The sequence below is a fragment of the Amborella trichopoda genome, chromosome 8, assembly GCF_054954075.1.
Source record: "Amborella trichopoda isolate Santa Cruz 75 chromosome 8, AtrichopodaSantaCruz75HAP2 v2.0, whole genome shotgun sequence".
Taxonomy (NCBI): Eukaryota; Viridiplantae; Streptophyta; class Magnoliopsida; order Amborellales; family Amborellaceae; genus Amborella; species Amborella trichopoda.
In genome coordinates, this window is record NC_142343.1 from 32,122,194 (window position 1) to 32,148,272 (window position 26,079).

Below are 26,079 nucleotides of genomic sequence, written 5' to 3' on the forward strand. Positions count from 1 at the left end.
CTTTAATACAATGAAGTCACAATTATTTATAACCATTTGATTTGAAATCTAATGGATTGGGTGTGCCACATAGTTTGAAATTTTTTTTCATTTGAAGTTGGAGCTTGGTTAATAGAATAAATGCAACTATCCAATTTCACATCCAATATTTAATTGTATATTTCTTCATTGGGTGCGGTTTGTATAGAGCAGAGCTGTAAACGATCAAATTGGAGCTCACCTTCAAATAGTGTCAAGAAATATTGTCTCTATAATGGAAATCTTTGTGATAACCTTAAAATATAGTTTTATCTCTAATTATAAAATTTAAAGCTTCAAAAATTGTAAAGATCGAGCAGATCTATAAAAACTTAAAAATCTTGAAAATGACAATAAAAAAATACATTACAAGATGCACTATTTCCAAAACTCAAAATCCATTTTTTTCTCATGTCCATACACTTAATGTCGAGATGATCAATTTGAGGATATTTGGGCATCAAAACCTCTTCTAGTGAAATTTTGGAGGTGTGCTTTAATTTGATTGTTTAAAGCCTCAGCTCTATGTAAAGTTTTTCCTTGTTTAATTATCCCATTACACCCTATTACTTATTTTTGTCATGGGATGGTGTACGATGATACCATTTACATTTTATACTGAAAGGTCATAATTATTTACGTCTAAGTGATATCTCTAGCTTGGATGTACCATAAAGTTAGAAAATTTTTCTTGTGAATTTTAAATTTGATCAATAAAATAAATCTAACCACCCAATTTTATATCTAAAGGTCAAGATCAATACCACCCAATTTTATATCTAGAGGTCAAGATCAATTGTGACCACCTTGTAGAAAAATAAAAATAAATATCGTTATGTACTTTCCCTTCAACTTTATTCGTGGGGTTCTTAGTTCTTACCGGAGGGAGCGAGTCTACCGTATGCCCCTCGGCAGCACCGCAAAAGAAAAACGAGACTCGTGCGGGAAATCCCGCCAAATAACTCATTCACAATTTAGGGTTTATCCCGTTATAGGATTTTACAGCGTACCTTATTGTGATAACAGGGTTTAGCTTTTCAAGATACAGGGGTAGTATTCTCTTTGTAATTCTGTAGGGTTTTTCTCTCTGACAGTAAATCTGCAACATGGATTCCGAGAAGGAAGCATTCAACTTCACAAAAAAGCCCTTTGTCGAAGACATCGGACCACGAAAAATGTTGGTGTTTGGAGTTTACTTTCATTACCTTTCTCTTTTTCTTTTATTGTAAAGAGTTGCTGTATTTTCAAGGATTGTTTGAACTCACTATATTCGAAACTGCAACATTTATTATGTTTTTGTTCCTAATTTTGCAGAAAGAGCGTCCAGTTTTGCATGCTATCTGGACCTGAAATTGTGAAAGCTGCAGAAACGCAGGTTTATAAGCGTGATTACTATAATAGGACCGATCTTAAGCCTGCCGAACATGGTGTACTTGACACTCGTATGGTACGGTGCCAATCTGTTTATCTTTTTAATATTTTGAATTTATTTTTAGTATTGCTTTGTTGAATTTTATTTAGAGCAATTATATCATGCAACCGTTGTATAGTAATATGATGCAACAACGTAAAAAACATCTTATGGGCATTTGTTTGATCCAATTTTTGAAATATACACTCTTTTCATTTTAATGAATAATCACAAAACAAGAAAAAATTGAAAATACAATCTAGAAAGTATTTTTTTAGCCCAAATAACATAGGCCGTTCATTTTGGTGAGATGCTTAGATCTAGGCCTTAGAAGGATTTTTTTCATTTCCAATTTTTTTGGATGGCTTTATTATCATTAGATGAACAATGTTAAAAAATAAAAAAATGATTTTGAGTTTATAAAGGCTAAGATCTTGAAATTCACAAAATGAATGGTCTAGATTCGTTTTTGGAGATGACTCATTTTGACCATATCTAGGGTTCAAATTGAACTTTTTTTTGTTTGGGGATTGATTATTGAGATGAAGAGAGTGTGTGTGCAAAATTTAGGGTCATACAAATACCACAAACATGGTTTTCTAAAAACGTCATTGCATTATACTATGATACAACCGTTGCATTGGATCATTGCTCTTTTATTTATTATGATTTGAGTTTCCTTTCAGTGGTGTCTTGGTATAATTTGGTTTTGGACCCAGTTTCTATGCGGCCAAGCCCGCATATGTAGAAATGCGGGCTTCTTAATAAATCTATTGATGAGATGGATTTTAAGATTTAATTTTTAAGGACATGTAATTTCTAATATGGAGATCATGAATATGAACAAATAAATAAATTTTAAAAACTAAAAATAATAATTCTAGTAAGAAAACATTTGGACCGTTAGTTTCCATTGTTTTTAGATGGAACACTTACTTGCATCCATCTTTAAGATGGATGTGTTTTACATGTAATAATAAGGATTGTGTTTCAAGCTGAATTGTTATAAGTGAGCTTATAAGTGAGCTGCCTTTCTTGTGCTTTTCAACTGGTTTGTTCTCTAATTAAGCATATTCGTTTGCTAATTACAGGGTTTTTCAACTAAATCTGGTTCATGTGCCACCTGTTTTGGTGATTTCCAAACCTGTCCAGGCCATTTTGGATACTTGAAGCTTGCTCTACCAGTTTTTCATGTTGGCTACTTTAGGACCACGATAATCGTTTTGCAATGCATTTGCAAGGTATGGAAAACATTTACTTGTCATTCAATGGTAAATAGGTGAAATATGCAGATATGGTCTGTAAATGTTTTATTTGTAATAGAGAGTTATCCAGGCCATTTGGGTTTATCTAGATCGGAAACTTTGGAGGTCATTATAAATTATAATGAGTTTTTTTGGTCTATGATTTTTAGTGGAATATAATAAATTTTTATGGAACGGGGCTGTGGCACAATGGTCAGCGTGGTGATGCCACAAAGTGTTATCAAAAGTTCCAATACTACCTTGTTAGCATTAAAAAAAGAAAAAGAAGAATATATTAGAATTTTATGGGTTTTGATCCAAAAAGGAAAAAAAAAGAAGAATATATTAGAATTTTATGGGTTTTGATCTTTGACTATAAGTAAACGGGGCTGTGGCACAATGGTCAGCATGGCGATGCCACAAAGTGTTATCAAAAGTTCCAATACTACCTTGTTAGCATTAAAAAAGAAAAAGAAGAATATATTAGAATTTTATGGGTTTTGATCCAAAAAGAAAAAAAAAAGAAGAACATATTAGAATTTTATGGGTTTTGATCTTTGACTATAAGTAAAATTATAATAGTTATGTGGGTCTTGATCTATGATTATGAGTAGAATTACGATAAATTCATGGTTTTGGTCTATGATTGTTCCTAAAATTATAATAATTTGAAATGCGTTTTGGTTGTGATTGCTAGTTGACCAACTTGTTTTCAGATATTAACACTTTGCACTTGCAGTCATGTGCACGTATACTTCTATTTGAGGAAGAACGCAAACAATTTCTGAAGAAGATACGGAATCCTAGAGCAGAGCTGCATCAAAAGAATGACTTTGTGAAAAAAGTAATTGATAAATGTAAACGTGTGCGCATCTGCCCTCGTTGTGGAGATTATAATGGTTTGTCGTCTTATGACCCAAATAATTCTCTGAACTTTTCTGTCCCATATGGAAATCATTATTTCTCATGAATAATGTGGGAGAATTTGAACCATGTTTGCCTCTTGTCGTCCACGTTTAAGTTTAGCTAGTGTTCAACCTCCACATTCTGCAACATTAAAAGCGCAGTGTTAAACATGTTTATTTCTTTTGTAGGACAACTTGAATTGTCTTGGTTGAAACTGAAATCTATGCAACTTTATCTTGTGCTGGCATCATTTATAACTGCTTTCCTTCAACATCAAAGTAATGGTAGTAGACGTGTTCGCTTTTGTGTAGGATGACTTAAATTGTTTCGGTTGCAACTGAAATTCATTATAAGCTATTCTATTCGTGCTAACGCCATTCATTAATACCTCTTATGCATGCTAAATGTGTGGGTTCATCGTCCTTAGAAAAGGTGGCCTCTCTACATATTGCTTAAAGTTATAGCTTGTAGTTCTGTGCAAATTCGAAGCCAACTCATGCTTCACTGAAGTCAGTTTAACTCGTTCCAATATTGAGTTGATTGATATGTGCTACTTGCTTGGACAGATGCATGTCCTGATTTGGCCTAATCAACTGTGCCATCTTGGCTTGGGTTAGTCAATGGTCGAACTTGATCAACAAATGTGATTCAGACTAAGTTCATGTGTTTTGTACAATGAGTTTGTGATCAAGGAAGTTGGATTTTGGAGTTTATGTAAGGGTTTGTAAGGTCTACAATATGGTTCAATGGTCGTTCTTATAAATTTGCTTCTTATGAGCTTTTGCATGGTTAGGTGGGCCTTATAAACGATCTTTGCCTTTTTTTTAAATTCCTTTTTATGCACTCATTGCTTTGAACACCTAGCACCCCCCCCCTTTCACGAAAAAAGAAAAAAAAAAAAGAGTAAAAGATTTTAATTCCAGAATAGCTCCTATTTTCAAGCAGTAATTTATTTCCATAAATGCCCTTGTTCTGAAAACTAAATTTACTATACACAATCAAAGTGGTTAATTTAAGAAAATAAAGCATAGTTTATTTCTTGCGAAACTCTTGAAAACCTTTGGAAACTACTATCAGAAGAATGTGAATGTTATGGGATAAAACCTTAACTAGAGGCTCCATGACTAAGCCTATAATTTTCCCTAAACCTCGAATCATCCCAAAGGGCCATGACCCACACGTCTTCCATGCAAGGGGCTAATGGTTAGCTTGTCAAAGCTGGCTAAGGCACATAGAAACCATAAGATAGGCAGAGAGCCACAAATTCCAGGTGTCTCTCCAAGGACATGCATGTTCCATCCCAGAGATTGTGTGGACTTGCTCCTGATCCATCACTGGTGCAAAACAAAGCAACACTCATGCTTTGTAGGATGTTTTATTGAGAATTTTCGGCTCTTGTTCTCTCAGATCATCATCCTATCGCATATAGAAGCTTGTTGCATCTCCTAGCTAAATCCACTATTGGGTCGATCTGAACCCTGACAAAATGGCAAATGCATAATCTCCCTTAGTGATGCATTCCAGAAATAAGATATATCCGACCCAGGGTGCGGGTTCCATTCTATCGAGCCAAGGCCTAGACCGCGAACCAATACAAGAGTGATAGAGTGCTAAGTCCCATTATAGAGTCCGCTCTCAGAGCCCTCTCAAATATGGCACTTGTGCCATGCCGCTCTAAATCATGTACAACCCACTTACATGGCCTGTCTCATCCTTACAGTGCAGCACGCTCACTCAAACAGAGTAATATTTATTACTATAAATAACAGAATACATAATTACATGGGGCATAGGCAAAAACTATGAACAGAAAACCAAGTGCTAAGGCCTTTAAAGGGCACAAATCACAACACTGATGTTTAGTTGAAGAGACTAATCTGCGTGTATCCGGACAAATGTTTATTGGGTTATTATGCTTGGTCTATTATCATCTGTTTTTCCTTGCAAGAGTCCCCTTTTCCCTGTGCCTGCCATATTTTATGGAAGGGTTTTATTCTTTAGTGGATCCATTAGGTGCACCTTCCACTACATTTACTGAGAGATGATGACATTTAGCCCCTCCTAGGAAGGATAGGGGATGAGCTCTTTACATATTGAGAATCCATAGCTTCTACAATATCCTTACATTCATCCTTGTTTGTGCTGTCTTCCCTTTTCCCAGTTATCCTTTTGGCTCTTTGTTCTTGTCTATATTTTCTTCTTCTGTTGTTGTATGTGTTGTATATACTCGACTGATTACCATTTGATGTATACTTCTTTCTCTTAATGCATAATTGATTAAAAAGATGAAAGTATGCATGCGGTTCTTTCGTTTGACATGCATGATATTAATATTATTTCTATGACTTCTTATGAGAGAACTTGTCGGGGGTTATATTTAGTCTTCATATTATATCTATTTGGACTTTTTTTTAAAGTAGGGGTGTATATGCAATACTAATAAAATCTAATAGGAAAACATTTTAGTGCCTGCTTTTGTGATCCAAAATATCCATTAAAGAATGGAGTTATTTGGAAACAAGTGAAAGCAATAGTCCCATGCCCCCATCTGCGTGTGCAGGGACAAGGACCGAGGGGGAGGGCGGGTGTTTGGTTAAATTTTGCAGTATTTTCGAGTAGGGGATGGAAAGGGCTAATACCCTTGAATGGAGGAGCGGACCAACCCTTTCCTTCTACACTTCTAAATGGGCAAGGGTAGAATGGAGCTAGGGTTAGATGCCTTATTTATTAATACCTGGTCCCCATCAAATTAGGCCTTTGAAGTAACATTGTTTGATACTGCTGAAATCGGGGGGATAGTATGCATGTTTGTGTTCTATTCACACTTCTTGGTTTGCCCATATTGGTTTGCCCATATGATCCTATGATTGAGTGAAACACAGGCATGTGGAGCACAATTCCTTGAGTTTGTCTTGGGTTTCTAGAATCTTTATTGTGAGGAAATGTTTGAAGTTTTTGTAATTATTTTTTTGAAGAATCCAACATTATATATTCTTAATAATATAGATTTTACAAAATCTCAGGAGCTGTGAGTTACGACATCCCACAAGTTGGGTGCTCGTACACTCACATAAAAGACAAGAGGATGTGAAGGCAAAGTTCAGATAACCAATCTCGTATGATCGCTTAAAAGACAAGAGGGTGTGAAGGCAAAGTTCATATAACCATGAAAGATAGTAGAGTAATATGGAAGTTGGAGGGAGAGATGATGTAGATAAGAGCATAAAGTGAGAAAATAGAAATGTTGGGACATAGATGAGAGAGAATAGAGGAGAGACGTACATGAGAGAGAAGAAAGGGGGGTGTTTTTCATTGTTGTGTGTGGGTTGTAGTAGTCTCGACCCCTTGCTTGGTGAGCACATTAGTGGCCCAGTTCTTCTCCTGCCAAATATGCTGGAAAACGACTCGTAGTTGCTTGCAAAGAAAGTGGACATGGTCGAAAATGTGGATTAGTTGCCAAGGAGGTTCAGAAGATTGTGATGCCCATGTCGGAACTTTTGAGTAATTTGTAGGTAGAGGCCCAGAAGATAGTGATTGTTTTCGCCTTTTCTGCTATTTCTATTGCACTACTCCTTGTTCATGGTGGACACAAAAGTTTTGCTACTTCCAAATTGACCATAGGCTTCACTTGGATGGATGCCCTCCAAAGGAAAATCCCCATGGAGGAAAAAGTTGGGGAGAAGTAGGCTGAGAACAAAAGTTCGATATTCAGAGGAGTGACTAACCAGTAATTAAAATCCTTACATTTTGCTCCAAACCTGTTATGAGAAGTGGTAGTGTATGAAATGGTGGGAGTGAGACTCCTCATCCTCACACATATGCCGATTGGTAAGGTTAAAACCTCTTCTTTGGAGTTGTTCTAAAGTGAGATTTCTTTGAGAAATAAATAGTGAAGAGAACGCTTGAATCCTGTGAGGGTTTCAATGATCCAAGCTTTGTGGTGGATAGAGGAGGTAGAAGGTTGGTGTGGAGGAATGGCTTTATAAAGGAAGCGACTGAGAAGGTCCCAGAATGTTCTTTAAACCAGAAGGGTTTGTCGGACTATTTCCTTTGATTTCAGAAATTGGAGTGAAGTTGAGGAGGTTGAGCAAGTGGTTAAATTTGTCCTGAAAGGCTTTTCTAAAGATGGGTGCCCACATTTATTGGTTCTTGTTTAATGGGAAGTAGGTATCAATGGTGGCATCTGTATCAGTGGCTAGGGAGTATAGGTTGGAGCAGAGGTCTTTTAGTGTCGAGTGCTCGATCCACAGGTGTTTTCAGAACATGACTTTATTACCTGAGTTAACTCTGTATCGATTAGCAGCATAAAGGTATCTTGGCAAGAGTAGAGGCATTTGAAAAAGTAGAAGATGCCGCTATCTTAAGGTTGTCTGCGCGAAATCAGTCCACATTATCAGAGCCATATTTGTTGTTGAGAACACGACATCAGAGAGAGTTGTGGTTGGTGGAAAAGCGCCATCACCATTTACTAAGCAAGGCTTTTTGTTGGTAAGCTTGAGGTCATGAATACTAAGACCACCCACTCTTTTGGGTTGGTAGACCTTGTCCCAGGAGATGAGAGGAGTTTTTTTTCTTAGAACTATCAGAGAACCACAGGGAAGTTCACATCATTTTGTTGAGAAGGTTGATATTGGAAGAAAGCATGATGAAAAGGGAATGGTATGGATTGGGATATTGGATAAGATGGAATTGATGAGGCAATCCTACCTCCAAGGGAGAGAAACCAGCCTTGCAAAGAAACCAGTTTTCTCTGAAATTTCTCCACTATAGAATCCTAGAGGGCTGGCCTAGGTTCCCTGCACTAAGCTGAAGGCCTAGATACTTGGTCGAGAAGTTGTCTACGATACAATCTAAGCCTATTTGCTTAAAGATGGAGATGATCTTTTGGGACATGGATGCCTATGAGTTTGGATTTGGACATGTTGATTTTTATATCGGTGGCGAGTTCAAAGCATCTAAAGAATATCCATAGATTGTCACTCTATTCAGTCGAAGCATCAAAGAAGACAAGGGTGTCATCTACGTACTGTAAGTGACAAATGTCTTCTTTGAGTTTGGAGGTCTTAAACCCTTCCAAGGTACCTATGTGGTACAAGATCTACCAAAGACCTCAGCTTTAGTGGCAAAAAGAAAGGATGACAAGGGGTTTCGATAGTGGGGGCCTCTAGTAGGAGAGAAGTGACCTTTGGGTGTGCCATTGATGAGGATAGAGGTAGACGTGGTGGAGATACAAGCATGGATCCACCGGATCCACTTTTGGTGGAAGTCTGTCTTAGAGAGGACCAGGAGAAGTATGGAGATGGACCAATCAACATGGTCGTAAGCTTTCTCCCAGTCGAGCTTGAGAATGAGACCGAATTTCTTGGAATGGTGATGGTAGTGAATGGATTTATGGAAAACAGCCGCACTATCAAGAATTTGTCTGTTGTGGATGAAGCCACCGTAGTGAAGAGGATGGGTTGTTATCAGAGTTTATTTATTGGCTGCTATGGGAGGGAGCACCCGAACAGATAGAGTTGCACTATCATTCCATAGCCATGGAGCTTCGACCTTTTCGTCATTTTCTATTTCATTCATCTTTATACAAATAAACAGAATTCAAAAGAAGGATTTCCATTATGAATAGCAATTGTATGGCCAATCATTGTGGATATAATGGTAGATACGCGGGACCAATTTACTAGAATTTCTTTTTCCTCTCTCATGTTAAGCTTATGAATTTTTAATAATAAATGATTAGCTACAAAAGGATTTTTTTTACGTGAACGAGACATAGTTAAGAACTCCTTTTTTTTTTAGTACTGTCGGGGAGATTATAGTTGGGGGCTCTTCTCTTAGGGTATCGAATCAGAACCTCTAGTCTCAGTCTTGTCTCAGAACCTGCTGCCATTTCTTAGGGGGCTCTTCTCTTAGGGTATCGAATTAGAACCTGCTGCCATTTCTTTATTACGAACCAAGCGAAGCGCATGGTGGCCTTCTTCACTACAATGCTTTAAGAAAAGAACCGCCACGCTTTCTTAGCTTAGCCGCGCTAAGCGTGTGGTCATGCCAGGCCGGTTAGTAAGCGTATATAAGCTGCCTAGGTTGTTCTACGGCCACCAAGACTTAGATCCATGGACCAAATTTGATTTAGTGGGATCTTTCACTCACATTTTTTTCAACAAAGAACGTTTTATGGAACTCTTTGACCCCCGAATTTGGAGTATCCTACTTTCATGCTTTTCGCAGAGTTCAACAAGCAATCGATATTTCACGACCAAAGGTGCAGTACTGCTTTTTGGAAGATGACTTGGTCTAAAACCATCATAAGTCTGGAGGCCAGGATTTTGGAAAGAATTTTGTAAGAGGAGTTCAGAAGATCGATGGACCAGAAATCTTTGATGTCGTCAACTCCCTCAACTTTAGAGATAAGGGCAATAAAGGTGCTGTTCATGTCTTTGTCTATGATGCTTTATGGTAAAATTCGTAGAGAAAGGTAAGATGTCGGGGAAAAGAATCCGTAAAAAATGACGGTAAAAGGAAATTGGGAAGCTGTCAGGGCCTGGGGCTTTGTCTTTGCCAAGAGAAGTCATAGCTGCCCTAATCTCATTTGATTGGAAGGGCTTAACCGGTGAAGTGGCATAGTGAGGACTGAGAGTCAAGGCTCTGAAGTTTGTATTATTACTCTTCCTTATCATGTTCATTATGCCGACTTGGTGTATCATGACCTTTTGCTATTAAAATTTGAGATTCCTTCATCATGAATGTCTACTGAATATGAATCTTTTTTTGTATGCAGGTGTTGTGAAGAAGGCCGGTCCAACTTTTCGCATATCTCATGATAGATCCAAGGCAAATTATGATAAACTAACTAAAGAGTGTAAAACGGCAATCTCACAAACTAAATATTCAAATTCAGACTTTAATATGGTTGAAAATCTTACCCCTCAACGTGCTCTTGCTCTTTTTGAAAGAATGGTGGATGAGGTATATTCTTTTTCTAGTAGTCTTAGCTTTAGTTTCCTGCTTAAATTTTGAAAGCTGGTGTAGGCTTCTAATTTAGATGACTTGTGGTTGCTTTTGTTTCTTTTATTCTACTGTAGGATTGTGATTTGCTGTATCTATATGATCGGCCTGAGAAACTCATCATAACACACATTGCAGTGCCACCTGCAGGCATTCGTCCTACTTATCAATCAGGTTCTAGACTGTAGGTTCCTTTTTGTCCTTAACAGCGCATTTGGAGTCTATATGCTTCATAAATTGATTGTATTTTTTATGTTTGTATGTTTGATCTTGTATTAGCTCTTTTCTTCAGTTAAGAATATTTTTTGTCAGAGCTAAGGCTTGTGTTTTGATTTTCTGGTTTTGCAGCAATGAAAATGAACTTACTACTAAATTATGGGAAATCGTTCAGATAAATCATACTTTGATTGATCATGTGAACAAGGGAAATCTTCCACAGTATTATATGGTACAATATTGATCTCTCATGTTATTGATGTACTTGTGAGGCTTGTGTTTCCTTGTGGAATTTCTTGTTATGATGCTTACTAGAACAACTTTCTTAGTTGGTTGTATGTCTCAGATACATTTCTTGCTGATTGTATTGTTAATATTTAGTTGAATCTTGAATGGTATTTTTTTTTTATTAACGTGAGAGCTGTTCTCACCAGTAAGCTGTGCATTGGCTTAAAAAAGATAGGCTGTTTTATCGTTACTATTTGAGTTTATCTTGACTCTTGACACACGATATCTGATCTTGATATTTGTTATTTAAGAGAACCGTCCTGCATATTTGCAAATATTACGTTGCCTTTGATGTCTTTGATTTTCAGTTCACCTGATGCAGTAAGACATAACCTCCCCTGCATACAATTAATCTTACAAACCATATGTTGGGCTTGAATGCGGAGAGATTCAATAGGTCCCTGGCTTTGTAGGCTTGTTCTGATGCCTATATCCTCTAGCTAAGCATTTGACAGGACCCGGTGTGTCTTTTTGTTTATTATTGTTGGATTGTCATGCTCTAAGACACCTCATGTGATTATATACATGTCTGAGGATGATTCAGTCTATTGTACATTTATGTAATATATTGCGAAGGGCATGGTACGCTAACATATTATTCTCTGCGATATGTCCAACTCTTGCAGTTCATTTATACGTACTTTTATGTTAGAGCAATGCTGCTTTTGGTTTTTTTTCTCTATCTCATTTGGCACTTTGACAGTCTGCTTCCTATAATTTTGACAGAACTTTTGGAGTTGCAACTACATAAAATTGCTGTATCAAGACTATCAACCTAGGTTCCATCAAAATTTTATTTGCGTATATTGACTAGAATTTCTATTGGTTTTCGTTTTTAGCTTGGTTTTAGCATGATCTTCCGAATCTGGCTTTGCATGTGCATACTTATTTGAGTTCAATAGTGCTTTAACTTTATGTTCTCTACTGCCTATTCCCATTTTGGGTCTTGTTGCTGATTTTAATTACTTTGTTAATTCCAAGTTCTAGCGAATCAATATGTTTTCTAAATATGTGAAAACTTTCTTTTCTATGAGGTACTTATTTTGTAGATCTTTTAGTATATTGTTTGACATTTTGCAGCTGTCTTGGTGTTGTTCCTTTTTTTTTTTTTTGATGTCTTTAGTGGAACATGTGAATACCTCGGAACATGTGAATACCTCGTTTCTGTCTACCTGCGTGAACGTTTTTCCAATTATCGTCATCTTTGAACTTTACTGTCATCAGTATGCACTATCATCCTGCTCACTTCCTTTAGGGGGCAGTTTTTGTTGGGGTTTGTGGTCTTTAAAGGCATAGAGAGCTTGTAAATATAATTATTTATAGTGATTTCTTCACTTTTGAGGGAGTGTATTGTGGCTGATTGACTTAGGGTTGGGCGGTCTATGACTCGGGTTTGTCCAAAACCCTTTCCCTAGTCATGTGGCACTACCATTGTGGGTCATCCCTTGTTGAGGTCGGGGAGATGTCAAGGGACGTTGTTTGTAAGATAGGAGAGCTGTGTGGTCTTCTACGTGTGGAGGACGAGCCTGTGATAGTGAGGGCTGAATCCTCAACAAAACTTCTACATAGCATGTACATATGACAACCGCATTTTGGGAAGCAACCCTATATAGAGGGAGTGAGGGACACCTGTACATTTGCATAGAGAGCACTACAATGATGTGTGCATTTGACTTGTTCTAGGGGGAACATGTAATCAACTTACTGGGATTATAGTTGCACTATTTCTTGACCAATTCTGACAGGCCAATCATGAGCCCTTGCACTTGACTGTGGGTCATGGGTTTTGTTGGGTTAGTTTGACATGACAGTAGTGGATCATGGATCATGGCACTGACGGAGTGCCCTGGTAGTCAGTTGTTATTTGACCTATAAGTTATTTATCCACTTGCTGACTTCAATTTGTTGGAAAAAGGTTTTGATGATGATGAAGGTATCTATCGACTTCTAAGTTGTATTTCTGTGCATTTTATGTTTTTGTGAAACTCTAGAGATATTGTTTTCAACTAAAAATGAGGTACTGTGAATTTTTGAAGTTGTCATACTTCTAAATACTGTTATTTGCTTAAAAATTCTAAGGGGTATTTCTGAAATTTTTTAAAATTGCGAGGGCATCCTGAAAATTTTATAAATTTTGTGTGGGACTCACGTGGAGGGCTAAGGGCCCAGCCCTTGCCCCACATGGGGTGTCATGTGGGGCCTACTAGGGTCACATGGCCCACTTTATGGGATGCCCCACATTATTTTGGCACATGTTATTTTTAGTTAAGGAAAATTATCCTATTGTGGTTTAGAAATAATTTCTTAACAAAGAGATTTTAGTTGGTTGAAAATATTCTTTAAAAGAAAATATTTTATTGTTTTGTTGTATTTTGTTGGCCAAATTTGGATTAATTTGAATTTCCTTATTATCCCTTTGTGAGAGAAATGGAGTTCTAGAATATTATGTTTGACTGGTCTAGATAGATTAGATGTGGATATGGGTCAAATCTCTGGGTATAAGGTTCTTGAAGATTCACTCTATATCATGATGGCTGATCTTGGATATGAATGACTCATATTAGATCTTCTCTAACCTCACATATTACCTTATAATCCTAGATAATGTCGTACTCCTAATCTGAATGAGACTCGCTATGCTCTAGAGGCCTTTAAATGTGGGTGCTCTCCCCCTTCTCTCTCCCACCTCTCCATGCTATTCTCCCTCTCTCTCTCTCTCTAAAAGGGGCATGAGACTCTTCCTAAGTGCCTATTGTTGGCACACCCAACATAAAGAGAGAGAAAAAGAGGGAGCAACCTCAGCCCTAGCTTTAGTTTTAAGGATAGGTGCATGCCCCAAGGTTGAAAAAGGGTTCTTAGTGAAACTGTAATTGTGGCCCTTGCTCTCTTGCCACATAAAATTCAAAAAGGGAGTCCTAGAAGTGTTTCCCAGTTTAGATTAGTGAATTTTGCAGGTTCTAGTATCGAGTGCGCTATTGGTCATGTAATCAGGTGTGGGGTATGCTAAGCCCTAAGGGGGTAACCGTAGGCAAAAGTTAGTAAGCCTTCCGACATTTATTTTATCTTTATTTATTGCTGTTCTTGTTTAAGTATTTCCTAAAATTGTTAATTTTATTCAGTTTAAATAAACTTCTATTTTGGCAGTAAGTTATTACGATCTTAGATTGTAGTAGGCCTATTTTATTGCAATTGTGTCACATGTAAGTCAAATTTCCGGCAATTTAGAGAAGAAAAAGAAAGAAAAATTTGAATTTACAGCCTGGAATTATACGTTGCCACTTCTTTTAGTTTCTTAATCCAGTTAGCCTCGCAACGTATGCACTAGTTGATCCCATGTTATAATACCTTGACATCATATCTGCGACTAACTTGAATACTTTGCCTTTCCCCCAAAAAATTATTTGAATCTTGCACTTGATTCTGTAGTGTTCATTATTGAGAGGAGTACCTTGGTCTTTGTATTCTTGACTTTTAGGTATCTAGGTGTTTATCTAATTTTACAGCTGATTATACAGCCGATTAGTGCATTGAGGATTGCATGATATTAGATGAGGTCGTTGCTTTGTATTGAATTATGTTTCAAGTCAGTTGTCATTTGTATTTAAAGAGTGAGAGGAGATTCTCGTACTGTGATCTGTGATTGATGAGATTCTCGTTGTGGAGGCATCTGAATGTGAATGTAGGCTCTATGGGGTCCTCATTGCAATCCCTTTGCAGGTAGCTTAGAAACTTATGATGCGTTAACCGTTAACCTGGACTGGAGACTCTAGATTGGGTCTTACTCTTGATTAGGCAAAGTTTCCATGGATGCACATGGGCAGCATTTGTGCGTCACACGTTTCCGTGATGGAAATGAATGCGAGAAGCGAAACGATACGAGAAAGCGATAAACACAGCTCAAAGAATTTAAGGAATCAAGAAGTAATAGAAGACTGACAAGCTTAAGAGAAACACATTGAGAAAAATGTGTGGAAAAAGGCTTAGGAAGTATTTAGAGTGCATCTGGGAAGCAAAGGAGAAGCAATTAAGAAATGTGTAGGGAAACTTTTTAAGATAGGTTTGCCAACGAATTAGAAGTGTTTAAATAGAATATATGAATCAAACAATATACAAGTGTAAAAATGTTTATTGTAAAATAGATTTCACTTACGGAATAGCTTACCATCTCTCTCTCTCTCCCCCCCCCCCCACATTCAAATACATATACATTGAAGGTACTAGCTCACGTGAGCTTATCATCTCTCTCGCTCTCTTGCACTATAACTTAATAGTTCTCCATATTCTTCAATGGGCAAATATGTATGAACCTAAAACATCCCATGGCGTAGAGGATTTCATGTGCTTTTCAATGCTTAGAGAATACCTCCATCAGTGACCCCTTTCGAAAGTTATGACTATAATACTAAATGACTCGAAAATACCATTCAAGTCCTTATTTTCACCATTGTTTCCCAAATTTCCACATTACATAAGTTTCACTCGCATTCCGTGCGTGTTTCATCTTGTTTCACATGTGCTTCACATACCTGTCACACATTTTGCATACAATTCGCGTGTGCTTCATGTATCTTTTGAAGTTTGAGTCGCTTCTGCTCTGGGGTCACACTTCCCACCCCCATAGGTACTTCTGGTGGCTATGATCTGTCATGCAGGAACTTGTGTTCATGTTTCTGCTACGGATGCTTGATTGAATGAGACCTTCTCCATTAGTTGTATTACTGTTACTGCTATTGTAATCACTAACTTCTTTTAGATAATATTTAAATGTTGAATATTATTTATCATTTATAGTATATATAATTTACATAAAATATAGAAGAATCTATGATTGCAAATGTCAAACAGAACAGCGTGCGATAGATTACATATTCTATTTTTATGTTGGAAAATGTTTATAGAAGGTTGAGGCCCTAAACAATTAAAAGTAGGCGCACCTCAAAAATTCACTAGAAGAAGTTTTTTCGATGCTGAAAAACCTACAAATCAGATCATCTCGACCTTGAGATACATGGATGGAAAAAAAAAACGGATTTTAAATCTTGGAAATTGTGCATCTTGTGATGTATTACTATCTAGACAGTCAATTTTCAAGATTTTAAATTGTTCATAGATCTACACTATTTTTGAAGCTTTAATTTTACAATTAGCGATGAAAATAAATTTTTAGGTCATCATAAATATTTTTGATACTGAAAAGATACTATCGATACTACTTGAAGGTGCGCCTTAGTTTGATCGTTTAGGGCCTCAGACTTATACAAACCACACACCCATTTATGTTTATTGCACATTCTTCCTTGTTTGTTGCAACTTTGGATGTACCAGTACATTCAATTTGTTACTTTGCACTTTTATAGACAAGAGCAAGACTGAGCTGTCATTTCAACATATGGATCTTGTCATGAGAAATATTGGACATTCATCAGGTTCTTTGTCTTTTTTTCTAAAAGAAATTCCTGCAAAATACGTGAGGTGGAGGGTTCGGCATGTTTTCTCCTCTGCCAGTGTTCTAAATTTGTATTATTATTTTCATTATTTTTTGTGGCGTTCTGCTGTTACCAGGACACTTGGGTGTTGCTACAAGTTCGGGTGGCTTTGTACATAAATAGCGAGCTTCCTAGTCTTCCACTTAACTATCAGCCCAGCAAATTTGAGGGTGGGCTTGTACAGCGCCTTAAGGGCAAGCAGGGGCGCTTTCGTTCTAACTTAGAAGGAAAACGTGTTGATTTTACTGGCCGGACTGTTATTTCTCCAGATCCCAATCTTAAGATTACAGAGGTTGGTTTATTCATACATGACGAGAAGCTGATTGGATACCATTCTTTTTTTATCTGTAATATATTTTAAAGTTGCTTGCCATTTTTTCATGATTGTAGGTTGCAATTCCCAGATTAATGGCTCAGATCTTAACCTATAAGGAACGTGTCACCATTCACAATATCGAGAAGCTAAGGCAATGTGTTCGTAATGGACCTGTGAAATACCCTGGGGCTAACTTTGTGATCTCTGGTGGTGACACACTGTATGTTCTATGCATTGTGTCTTCATTCAACCTAGGACATTTGACTTTATATACATGTCAACTAATCTGTGTTTCTTTTGTAGATCGCTAAGGTATGGTAACAAAAAACGTAAAGCGGATGAACTAAAATTTGGTGATTTTGTGGAGCGTCATTTAGAGGATGGAGAAATTGTTCTTTTTAATCGACAGCCCAGTCTGCACAGAATGTCTATTATGTGCCATAGGGTACCAGTTTTGTAACTTTTGTAACTGATTTTTTATTTTATTTTCCTTCTTGGAAGTCTTGGTGTCCGTGGATGCTTCCGTTTGTTCACATGTACGCACACTTATTAATGCATCAGACATGATTGTTTCTGTAGACACAGAAAAAAAAATGTTCTCTTTTGTGGTGAAAAAAGAGAAGTTTTTTTCTAATGCCATGGTGGATTTATCTGTCTTGTAGGCAAGAGTGATGCCCTGGAGAACATTGCGGTTCAATGAATCAGTGTGCAATCCATATAATGCTGATTTTGATGGTGACGAGATGAACATACATGTTCCTCAGACTGAAGAGGCTCGTACGGAAGCTCTCATGCTCATGGGGGTAATATGCTTTTGGTTTTGGCTCTATGCTGTTATTGTTGTAAAAGATCAACCTGTAAGAAAGAAAATCTTGTGGCGAAAGATACATAGACATTGTAATTCATTTTGATGGGGAGGTATTGTGGAGCTTCCAGGATTGCTTATGAAATTCACGATTTTGATCATGTTGCGGCTTTGAAAGTGATTTCAACCTTGAGCTGATGTCAGTGGAATGGAGCAATTTCAATCAACCAAAATGCTTTTGTCTTCAAAACCTATCTATTTTAGGCTTGAGGTTATATTTGAATCTTAGTTTAAGAACCTTGTACTAGGTGCATTCTCCCTGCCAATAATAATACTTCTATGGTGATCTTTAAGTGATTATTGATGGATTATCATCTATTTTCTTATTCCAAAAGCCACTTACAGGGACTGTCCTTTGATGTTTCTGGTAAATATGAGTTGGAGTTATGTATTTTATCATGGGGAACTTTAGGTTGGAGATATTTATGCTGGATAGTGTTGAAGATTTATTCTTTAGAGCATTCTCTAAAGGCAACATATATTCTACTTGACAAGTTTGAGTGGTATTCTGGAGTTTATTTGAGGGATTGTCAGGAAGTGTGTAATATATGATACAAGGAATAAATGATTCTTGTACGTTGGTATGCATGGGTTGGTGTGTTTTTTTTGGGAATATATCTCCATATCCCCTACTTTTAGGTTTCATTTCTTGATAAACCCAAGGTGTCAAAAGATATCTTCTAACCCCATGGCCAATTTAAACCTATTTTTTAACCTAAACAAGTGTGAGAAAGACATGTTATTTTTAAACCCAATCCTTTCTCTCTCTTCACTTATATATCCCAAATTTCTCTCTTTCTCTCTCTTCTTGTGTCTCTCTCAGTCTCTCTCTCCTCCCGTGTTTTTCCAAACACCCCTCTCTCCTCCCGGTAACCTCTCACCTCCATGAATCCCTTCTCTCTCTCTAGAAGTTTGGGAGGATGACTTTTAGAAAATACATGTCTTTTTAGATTTGTTTGGCCTAAAAAAACAGGTTTAAATTAACTTAGGCGGTTAGAAGAAATAAAATCTACAAGTTTTATGCCCCAATATATCTTTTAAAACCTTAGATCTATTGTGAAATGAAACTTAAAAATACCAGGTATGGAGATATTTTCCTTTTATTTTTTCATTCATTTTGATATTTTCGTGTATTATTTATTATGGTGAAACTATGCTACTAACATCTATTTCAAATGAAGCTCCACAAGTTTCACATGTACTTGACGGACGCATGCTACAAGCTAAGCCGACAAATTCTGGCTGTCAAGTTCATGTGAATTGGAACCCTTCAAAAAAAAAAAAAAAGTTCATGTAAATTGGATTGTCTTGTGAGTTTGTGAAATGTTCTTCAAATAACAAACTGGAGTATGCTTCATATTACTGGAACTTAGAAGACTTCTATATGGGTTTCTTTTATTTAATGTCATTACAATCAAAATGAAATTTGAAATTCACATGAAAATTTGCAGGTACAACACAATTTGTGCACACCAAAGAACGGAGAAATTTTGGTTGCTTCCACTCAAGATTTTCTAACGTCTTCATATCTTATAACAAGGAAGGACACTTTTTATGATCGTGCTACTTTCTCGCTTATGTGTTCCTATATGGGTGATGGCATGGAGAATATTGATTTACCAACACCGGCTTTACTGAAGGTATTCTTTTCTCCATCAGTTATCAGTATTCGTTTTATGTCTGGCTAATTTTGGAATTTTTGTCCATGTAGAATTTGTGCAATAATGTGGGAGAGTGACTTGTCACACTGTGGAATACATTAGGTTGACTATAGTTACTGGTGACAAAGGTTTCTTTATTTTTAATGAATTTAGGGTTTTTTAAACAGGGATTTGATATAATCCCATTCACTAGTTATAATTATACAATACACTTTTGTGAATAAATGGTGGCTTCTGTCCAAGCCTCTAATAGAAGTTCTCACCTAGAAAGATGCAATAAAAGCCAGAAAGCATATTTAATGCCTCATAATTCTATTTTATTACATTCATTTGCTTTTTAGTTTTTTAAATTGTTCAATTCAGAGTAAGATGTAGTTGCCTCTTGGATTTCTTCTTTCTCAACCGAACTCCACAGATCTCGCTCATCCTAGGCTTCTCTTTGTCAATATCATAGTTTTTCTTCGCTTAAGGATTTCCCGGTTTTACAGTTTGAAAAAAAGAAAAAAGGATTTCCTGGTTTTAGAATGTTTCACACCAAAAATGCAGTTTCTATTAGATTTTAATCATGGAAGGTTTATTCCGTTGCCAACTTTTAAAATAGTTCCTCCCAAGTCCCAAAGTAGTTTGATCATGTGAAACAACAAAAATAAATTGGTTTCTTTTGAGCAAGTTAACTATTTTCAAAAAGAAAAAAAAATGGTTTCTTTTAGCCCTTATATTTTTGATTCAATTGTTTGACTTATTTGAAAGCCAGAAAAAAGTTCCTTGTGAATGCTTTTAACCTTCTCTGTGGGACTAAAAAACCATCTTCAATAATTTCTTACAAAAATACCCTAAAAATCATTTGTTTTTGTTTTCTATGAGATTTCTTTCTTGTAAAAAATTGTAAGGGTGCAGTTGGCATACGGATGCATCCGTAGCTGTAGAGGTAAGGTGCACCGTCAAATTTTATCATGGTATATAATTTTGATGTAAAATGTTCTTAGGATTATCTCAAAATCTATTTTTATATCTAATTATAAAATTTTAAATTTCAAAAAATGGTTAAAATCAAGTGGATCTATAAACATATGAAAATCTTGAAAATGGATAGTGTAGATAATATGTTGTAAAATGAACAATTTCTGAGGCTTAAAATCTTTTTATTTTTCATGGTCATACATCTTGATGTCGAATGTTCAATCAAAGGGTTTTTCAACATTAAAACTACCTTTTCCGATGGATTTTTGAGGTGCATCTGTAGTTCTACATTATAAGGTTGCAACCTTATATAAACTTTTTCCATATTGTAATAATGTTTGGATTTCTCAAGCGCACAAACAAAGTTTGGGATTTTCCAAAATCATCTTAGGCAAATTTAAGGAAAATTTCTGACAAGTCTCTCAGTTTGCAATTTATGGAACTTGTCCCCAAATCTCTAAATAGCCAACTTAAGCATCTTGTCATAATCCCTTTGATGCCTTTCTTTTGGCCTGCAAATTTTCTTCGCACATTCTTACCCATTATCTAAATGTGGGTATCCTATCGCCTCTTTTGCCTGCAATCCGTGATTTGGAAATCACATGGTTTAACTTTCATTGACATGAGCTGCAGCTGATTTTGTGGTTTAGATCAGAGCAGGCATTTTCTGTTTTTATCCCACTAGTCATGGCCCTTTACATGTTGCATGCATAAAAAGGGCGCAAAAGCAGTATCCTATAAGTCACCGACCCCCAATGTGTCATGACCCAAAATGCCGCCAACCATGGTTAGTGCCGCATCTAGATGAGCCCTTTGAACATAGACATTCCCATGTACACTGACTTAATTACTCCTTTATGACTTGCAACATCCCATAACTATGGCGGCCATTACTTGGCCTTTAGTAAAACAACCTCCATTTTATCATGAATATATCTACGGTAATCTGTCAATTGTTGGATGTGAGCACTCAAGCAAATATCTAGTTTTTAAATCATGATGTTAAGTGATATGGTGAACTGGTGAAGGTCATTTTTTTTGTATAACCTGTGTGATGCCATTTTTGTATACTTGTAAAGCTCATATCTAATACAAGTCAACAATTTCCCAAAAACAAAATTTGTTAAATAATATTGTGAAGGTCTTCATGTGACTTGAGACACCATCGTTCAAGCCTGAATTGACTGTAACGTTATTATCTCTTTCTTAAGGAAAAGTGAGAAATTGTAGAGCATGTCTTATACTTGATATCTCAAAGGTTTTGTATTATTGAAGTCTTGCTTTGCCCCAAAAAATAGATATTTCAATTATTCCTTCTCATTGGTACGTGATATCTCAGCGGTGGGTTGTTGGATATTATATTTGTCTAATCATAATTTCATAATGTCATGTGATTGTTGTGAATGATGAGAAATTGCTGGGTAGTTGGTTAAAGCATGACTCAATTAATGTTAATTTCACCCAGAAATGTTATTAACTTCTGGAGAACTTAACAGGTGCGTTCATATCGATTGAACCATCTGTGCATTCGTATCCCTGAAACCCTAATTGTAACCGGGTGTTCCTGATGGAGTTTAGCCCTTGCTTATCATATCCCAAGGATGTAAACCGCCAAATATATATCGTACTTAATACAAAATAGCACATGTGTACCCTAACGGGAAGAACATTCTTTTATGTATTGGCAAGAAGTCTGTTACGGGGTAAATAGGCTGCTGTTATGGGATTCATCTTTGTTGAAGGAAGAGGAAAATGACAGTTCCTAGCGTTTAGTGGATTTTTATTGATGTCAAAATATAAATGAGATTCGTACTATGTTCAAAAAGTACCTGCCCTGGTGGCTGGGAGGCCTCACCACCCTGCGCTGGGACTATGGGGTGGAGTGTGGGATGGTGGCCTTGGGCGGCTGATATGGCCCTTTTAGCGAGGCCTGAAAATAGGCGTTGCTAGAAAATTTCAAGGGGGAAACTGCATTTGCGGGGCATTTTGGCCCCCAAAACCCTAAACAACCTTATTTTATCCAAAAAAAAAAGAACACAATTTTTTTATTCTAAAATGTATTCTGTTAAGGGTTGAAACCGAATTTGTAGTTTCTGATCCTTGCGGAATCGAAAGGCTTTCCACTGGAAACTTTTTAGGGATTGAAAAGGTTGCGAAATAGAGCTTTTTTGGCAACCAAAAGTGACCAATTGAAGCTTTTTTCTATTGGTTTTTTGAAAGATTAGTAAATTCAATTGTTCATGTTTAGGGTTTCATATTTATTGTAACTATTGAGTGCTTTTTTGGCAACTGAAAGTGACCAATTCAAGCTTACTTATATTGGTTTTTTGAAAGGTTTGTAAATTCAATTGTTCATATTTAGGGTTTCATATTTATTGTACGTATTGTGTTACGTTATGCTTTTTTTTTTTCATTTTCATATATTATTTTTGAAGTTTGGCTTTACATTTATGATGAAACTTCATGTGTGGTTTTCTTTCTTTTTCGTTTTTTTTTTCTTAGTTTGCTAATTTGTTGTGATTGTAATATATTTAGGGAAAAGTTTCCATGCTTCCCCTACACCATAAAAGATATATACTTCTCGCTTCATCCTGCCGTCCAATTTAATAAACCCTAACACCCCCCCCCTTCCCGTCTCTCTCTTCCCCCCTTCTCTCTTCTTTTCTGCGTGCCCCGTGGCGGTTGTTGGGCATCCCAACCACTGGGGCACCCGTTTCCGTTTTCTTAAACATTGGGTCCTTTAGTGATTGTTTGTATGACGTGAAGTTTGTTTTGTCTTAAAGACTTGTGTGACTTACATGATTATCATTTGGTACAAATATATGTCAAATGATAATTTTCTTCTATGCTCCAAAGAGAAATAAATGTACAATCTTATTTTTAGGTATCTGATTTTCTCGCTTTACTTTATTTAAAATTTATTTTTTGGTGTCTCCTTAGTTTTTGCTTATTTTCATTGGTTGGTTTTGATTCTCTCATTTTGCTTTTGAGAGGTGGTCATGCGGGATTTGCTAAATAGTTTTTCGGGCAATCATAAACGTGTAACAATTTTTGGAATTCTCTTTCCAAGTTTTCTAGTTCCTTATTCAATTCTCCTTTTTTAATAGGGAAATTATTAGAAATATACCCTAATTTTTACATAATTAGTAAAAAACCTCAAACTTTCGTAAAGCTTGTCCATACCTTTTTCCCTCAATTTTAGACGTTTTTGGACTAAAATAGCCTTCACCGTAGTCGTATGACCGTGAAGGTCGTCTGTAGCATCACGGTACTCTTAAGTACCGTGATTAATTAATCATCAACGACGGCATTTAAAGTATGGTAATTATATTTTTCCCTTGTTTGAATGCGGAAGAATCGGGAGGGTGACCAGAGAAACATTGCAACCAAATCCATCGTAGGGATAACCCATCCTTTTCCTCTTGATTTGTATCATTATATTTAGAATCACAACATCTGTTCCTCATCTTTATCTCTACACCTAGAGAGAATTGCTAGGGGATTTCTTATATATTTATTTCCTTTATTGCATGAAGGAGATAAAGGTACGGAGAGGTATGTGAGAGGAGAGAGAAGGATTTTCCTTTTCAAAAGCCCTAAATTCTTTAGTGCCTTTTAAATAGGATAGGAGAAGATTCTTAAAAATAATGCTTAAGAGATAGGGAGAGATATGTAAGAGTGTAAGGGAGAGAGTTACGTGAGAGAGAGGGAGTTTCCATTTTTTAAAATCCCCTAAAATTTTGAGAAAGAAAGATTTAAGAAGATATCTTCTAAAATTTAAAAAGATAAAGACATGATAAATGAAAAATAGTATAAAGATATATCCCCATATGATCCAATAAGAGATAGAAAGAAAAGAGTGGTGCAATGAGAGATAAAATATAGGAAGAATATCTTTGTAATTATTTGTAAAAAAACAGATAGAATATCTTTCTAATTTGTAAGATAGACATGAAAGAGAAGATAAATGAAAATATTATAGGGGCATTCTATTCATCTTTTATTTGTTTTCACATTGGTGGGGGATGCCATGGGAGGCGCCTCCTTCAATCCCACGCGCCCCTTAGCTCATTACAGCATTTTAAGTGCCGTATAAGATGTCTTATGAATAACGGCACTTAAAGTACCGTAATGTCCTCAAGACATTACCTTCCAATAACCTGTCAAAATATAAGCTTTAGTCATCACGGTACTTTAAGTACTGTGATGCATAGGCTTCACGGTAATACAGATACCGTGAAGGTTATTTTTGTCAAAAAAAAAAGCCAAAATTAAGGAAAAGGGGTATGGACGAGCTTTATGAAAGTTCAGGGTTTTTTTCTAGTTAGGCCCAAACTAAGGTATATTTCTGATAATTTCCCTTTTTAATATTCTGTTGTGTATATCAAGTAAAGTCTGCCTTATCATTTGCCATCCTTTCTCATTTGATAGCGATCTTCGTATAATTGTTGAAATAACTAAATTTCATGTTGTTTGGCTGGTTCTGCTTCCTTGTGTCTTTTCTAAATCGGTTCTCTTTTTATGTGGCATTATGGAATTGAAAGATATACACTTGTCCTCTAGGTATGTGTAAGTTACATATCTCTGTTTATATATATTTTGCAGCCAGTGGAGCTTTGGACTGGGAAACAACTGTTTAGTGTTCTGATTCGTCCACATGCACACATGAAGGTTTATGTAAATCTTAGCCTCATGGAGAAAAATTACAGTAAGGGAGGTGAAACAATGTGCGCTAATGATGGATTTGTTTATATTCGCAATAGTGAGCTCATTTCTGGTCAACTTGGAAAAGCTACCTTAGGTACACATGCTTTCTCTTTTTGATGTGTGATCTCTGTTAGAGTTTGCATAATTTGTGCGTTTTAGCCAACGGCTAAGTTAGCTTTATGCATTTACATTTGATGCCCGAAAGAGAGTTTCTTGTCAAAGCAAAGAAAGGAATCTGTATCTAAGGGCATAGTACTATAAGTAAATAGAAACTCGTCGTTCCTGTGTTTTACTTTAAGTCGCCTTATACAACTGTAACATATAATTCTACACAATGTAGGAACATGGTTCTGCTCAGTTTAATTCCTGTCAATTGATAAGCTGGTTGTATTACATTCATGTTTTCAATTATGTTGTCATAGAATTCATATATACCTTTCTGAAGCCTCTTGCCTTTTGTGGGTTTCACATAGTGAATCCTGTTAATGGCTCTTCTGAGTAATTGTCCGTTGGGATGTTTGACTGAGATATCTTAAGGCTGTAATAAAGGCTGCATGGTCTTGTCGTGTTGCGGAACTTGTGCACATTCTTTTCTAGCATGTATAGATAGGAAAGAATGTTTTAAGCAGCTTTGAGATCTAGTATGCGAATTATGTCATGTTGAGGAGTTGAGGAATAATCAATTTTTACATCTGGCAGTTCCTGTGCTTTGAGCGGTTCCTGCTGTTATTTCATGCGTTTCAAATGGGTCACCTCATTCATTTATTATTTGCATCCTCAGTGATGCGCAATAGTTTACATGATCTCATTTATCTTATCAAACTGGCTGATGCATGTTCCTGCAGTCTTGTTGCAAGGATTCCTTGTATGGAGAGGTTTCTTGAGTGATAGGATACAAAGCTTATGTCTTTCTCTTTATATGAATTGGAGATGATCCTTCTGATTTATGGATTCTATTGAGGTTAATTGTCAGCAACAGAGCCAGGATCATTTGAG

The 26,079-nt window shown here is 36.4% G+C and overlaps 1 protein-coding gene across 7 annotated transcripts in view; it reads left to right on the plus strand.

Annotated features, from left to right (window-relative positions):
* The first annotated feature begins 868 nt into the window (after nucleotides 1–868).
* The window catches only part of NRPC1 (nuclear RNA polymerase C1), a 97,745-nt gene continuing 72,534 nt past the window's right edge, over nucleotides 869–26,079 (plus strand). For 6 of the 7 annotated variants that reach the window (XR_016060679.1, XR_016060680.1, XR_016060682.1 and 3 more), the window contains exons 1-13: nucleotides 869–1,195; nucleotides 1,333–1,465; nucleotides 2,521–2,670; nucleotides 3,413–3,572; nucleotides 10,358–10,545; nucleotides 10,662–10,768; nucleotides 10,933–11,032; nucleotides 16,651–16,866; nucleotides 16,965–17,110; nucleotides 17,194–17,335; nucleotides 17,553–17,693; nucleotides 19,207–19,395; nucleotides 24,982–25,177. Coding sequence is in view for 4 of the 7 variants with exons in the window: in XM_006828186.4 (XP_006828249.1) it covers nucleotides 1,125–1,195; nucleotides 1,333–1,465; nucleotides 2,521–2,670; nucleotides 3,413–3,572; nucleotides 10,358–10,545; nucleotides 10,662–10,768; nucleotides 10,933–11,032; nucleotides 16,651–16,866; nucleotides 16,965–17,110; nucleotides 17,194–17,335; nucleotides 17,553–17,693; nucleotides 19,207–19,395; nucleotides 24,982–25,177 (1,939 nt within the window). In the remaining 3 variants the exon portion in view is untranslated. The remainder of the gene's footprint in view (nucleotides 1,196–1,332; nucleotides 1,466–2,520; nucleotides 2,671–3,412; nucleotides 3,573–10,357; nucleotides 10,546–10,661; nucleotides 10,769–10,932; nucleotides 11,033–16,650; nucleotides 16,867–16,964; nucleotides 17,111–17,193; nucleotides 17,336–17,552; nucleotides 17,694–19,206; nucleotides 19,396–24,981; nucleotides 25,178–26,079) is intronic. The other variant, XM_088873708.1, reaches the window with a different exon arrangement.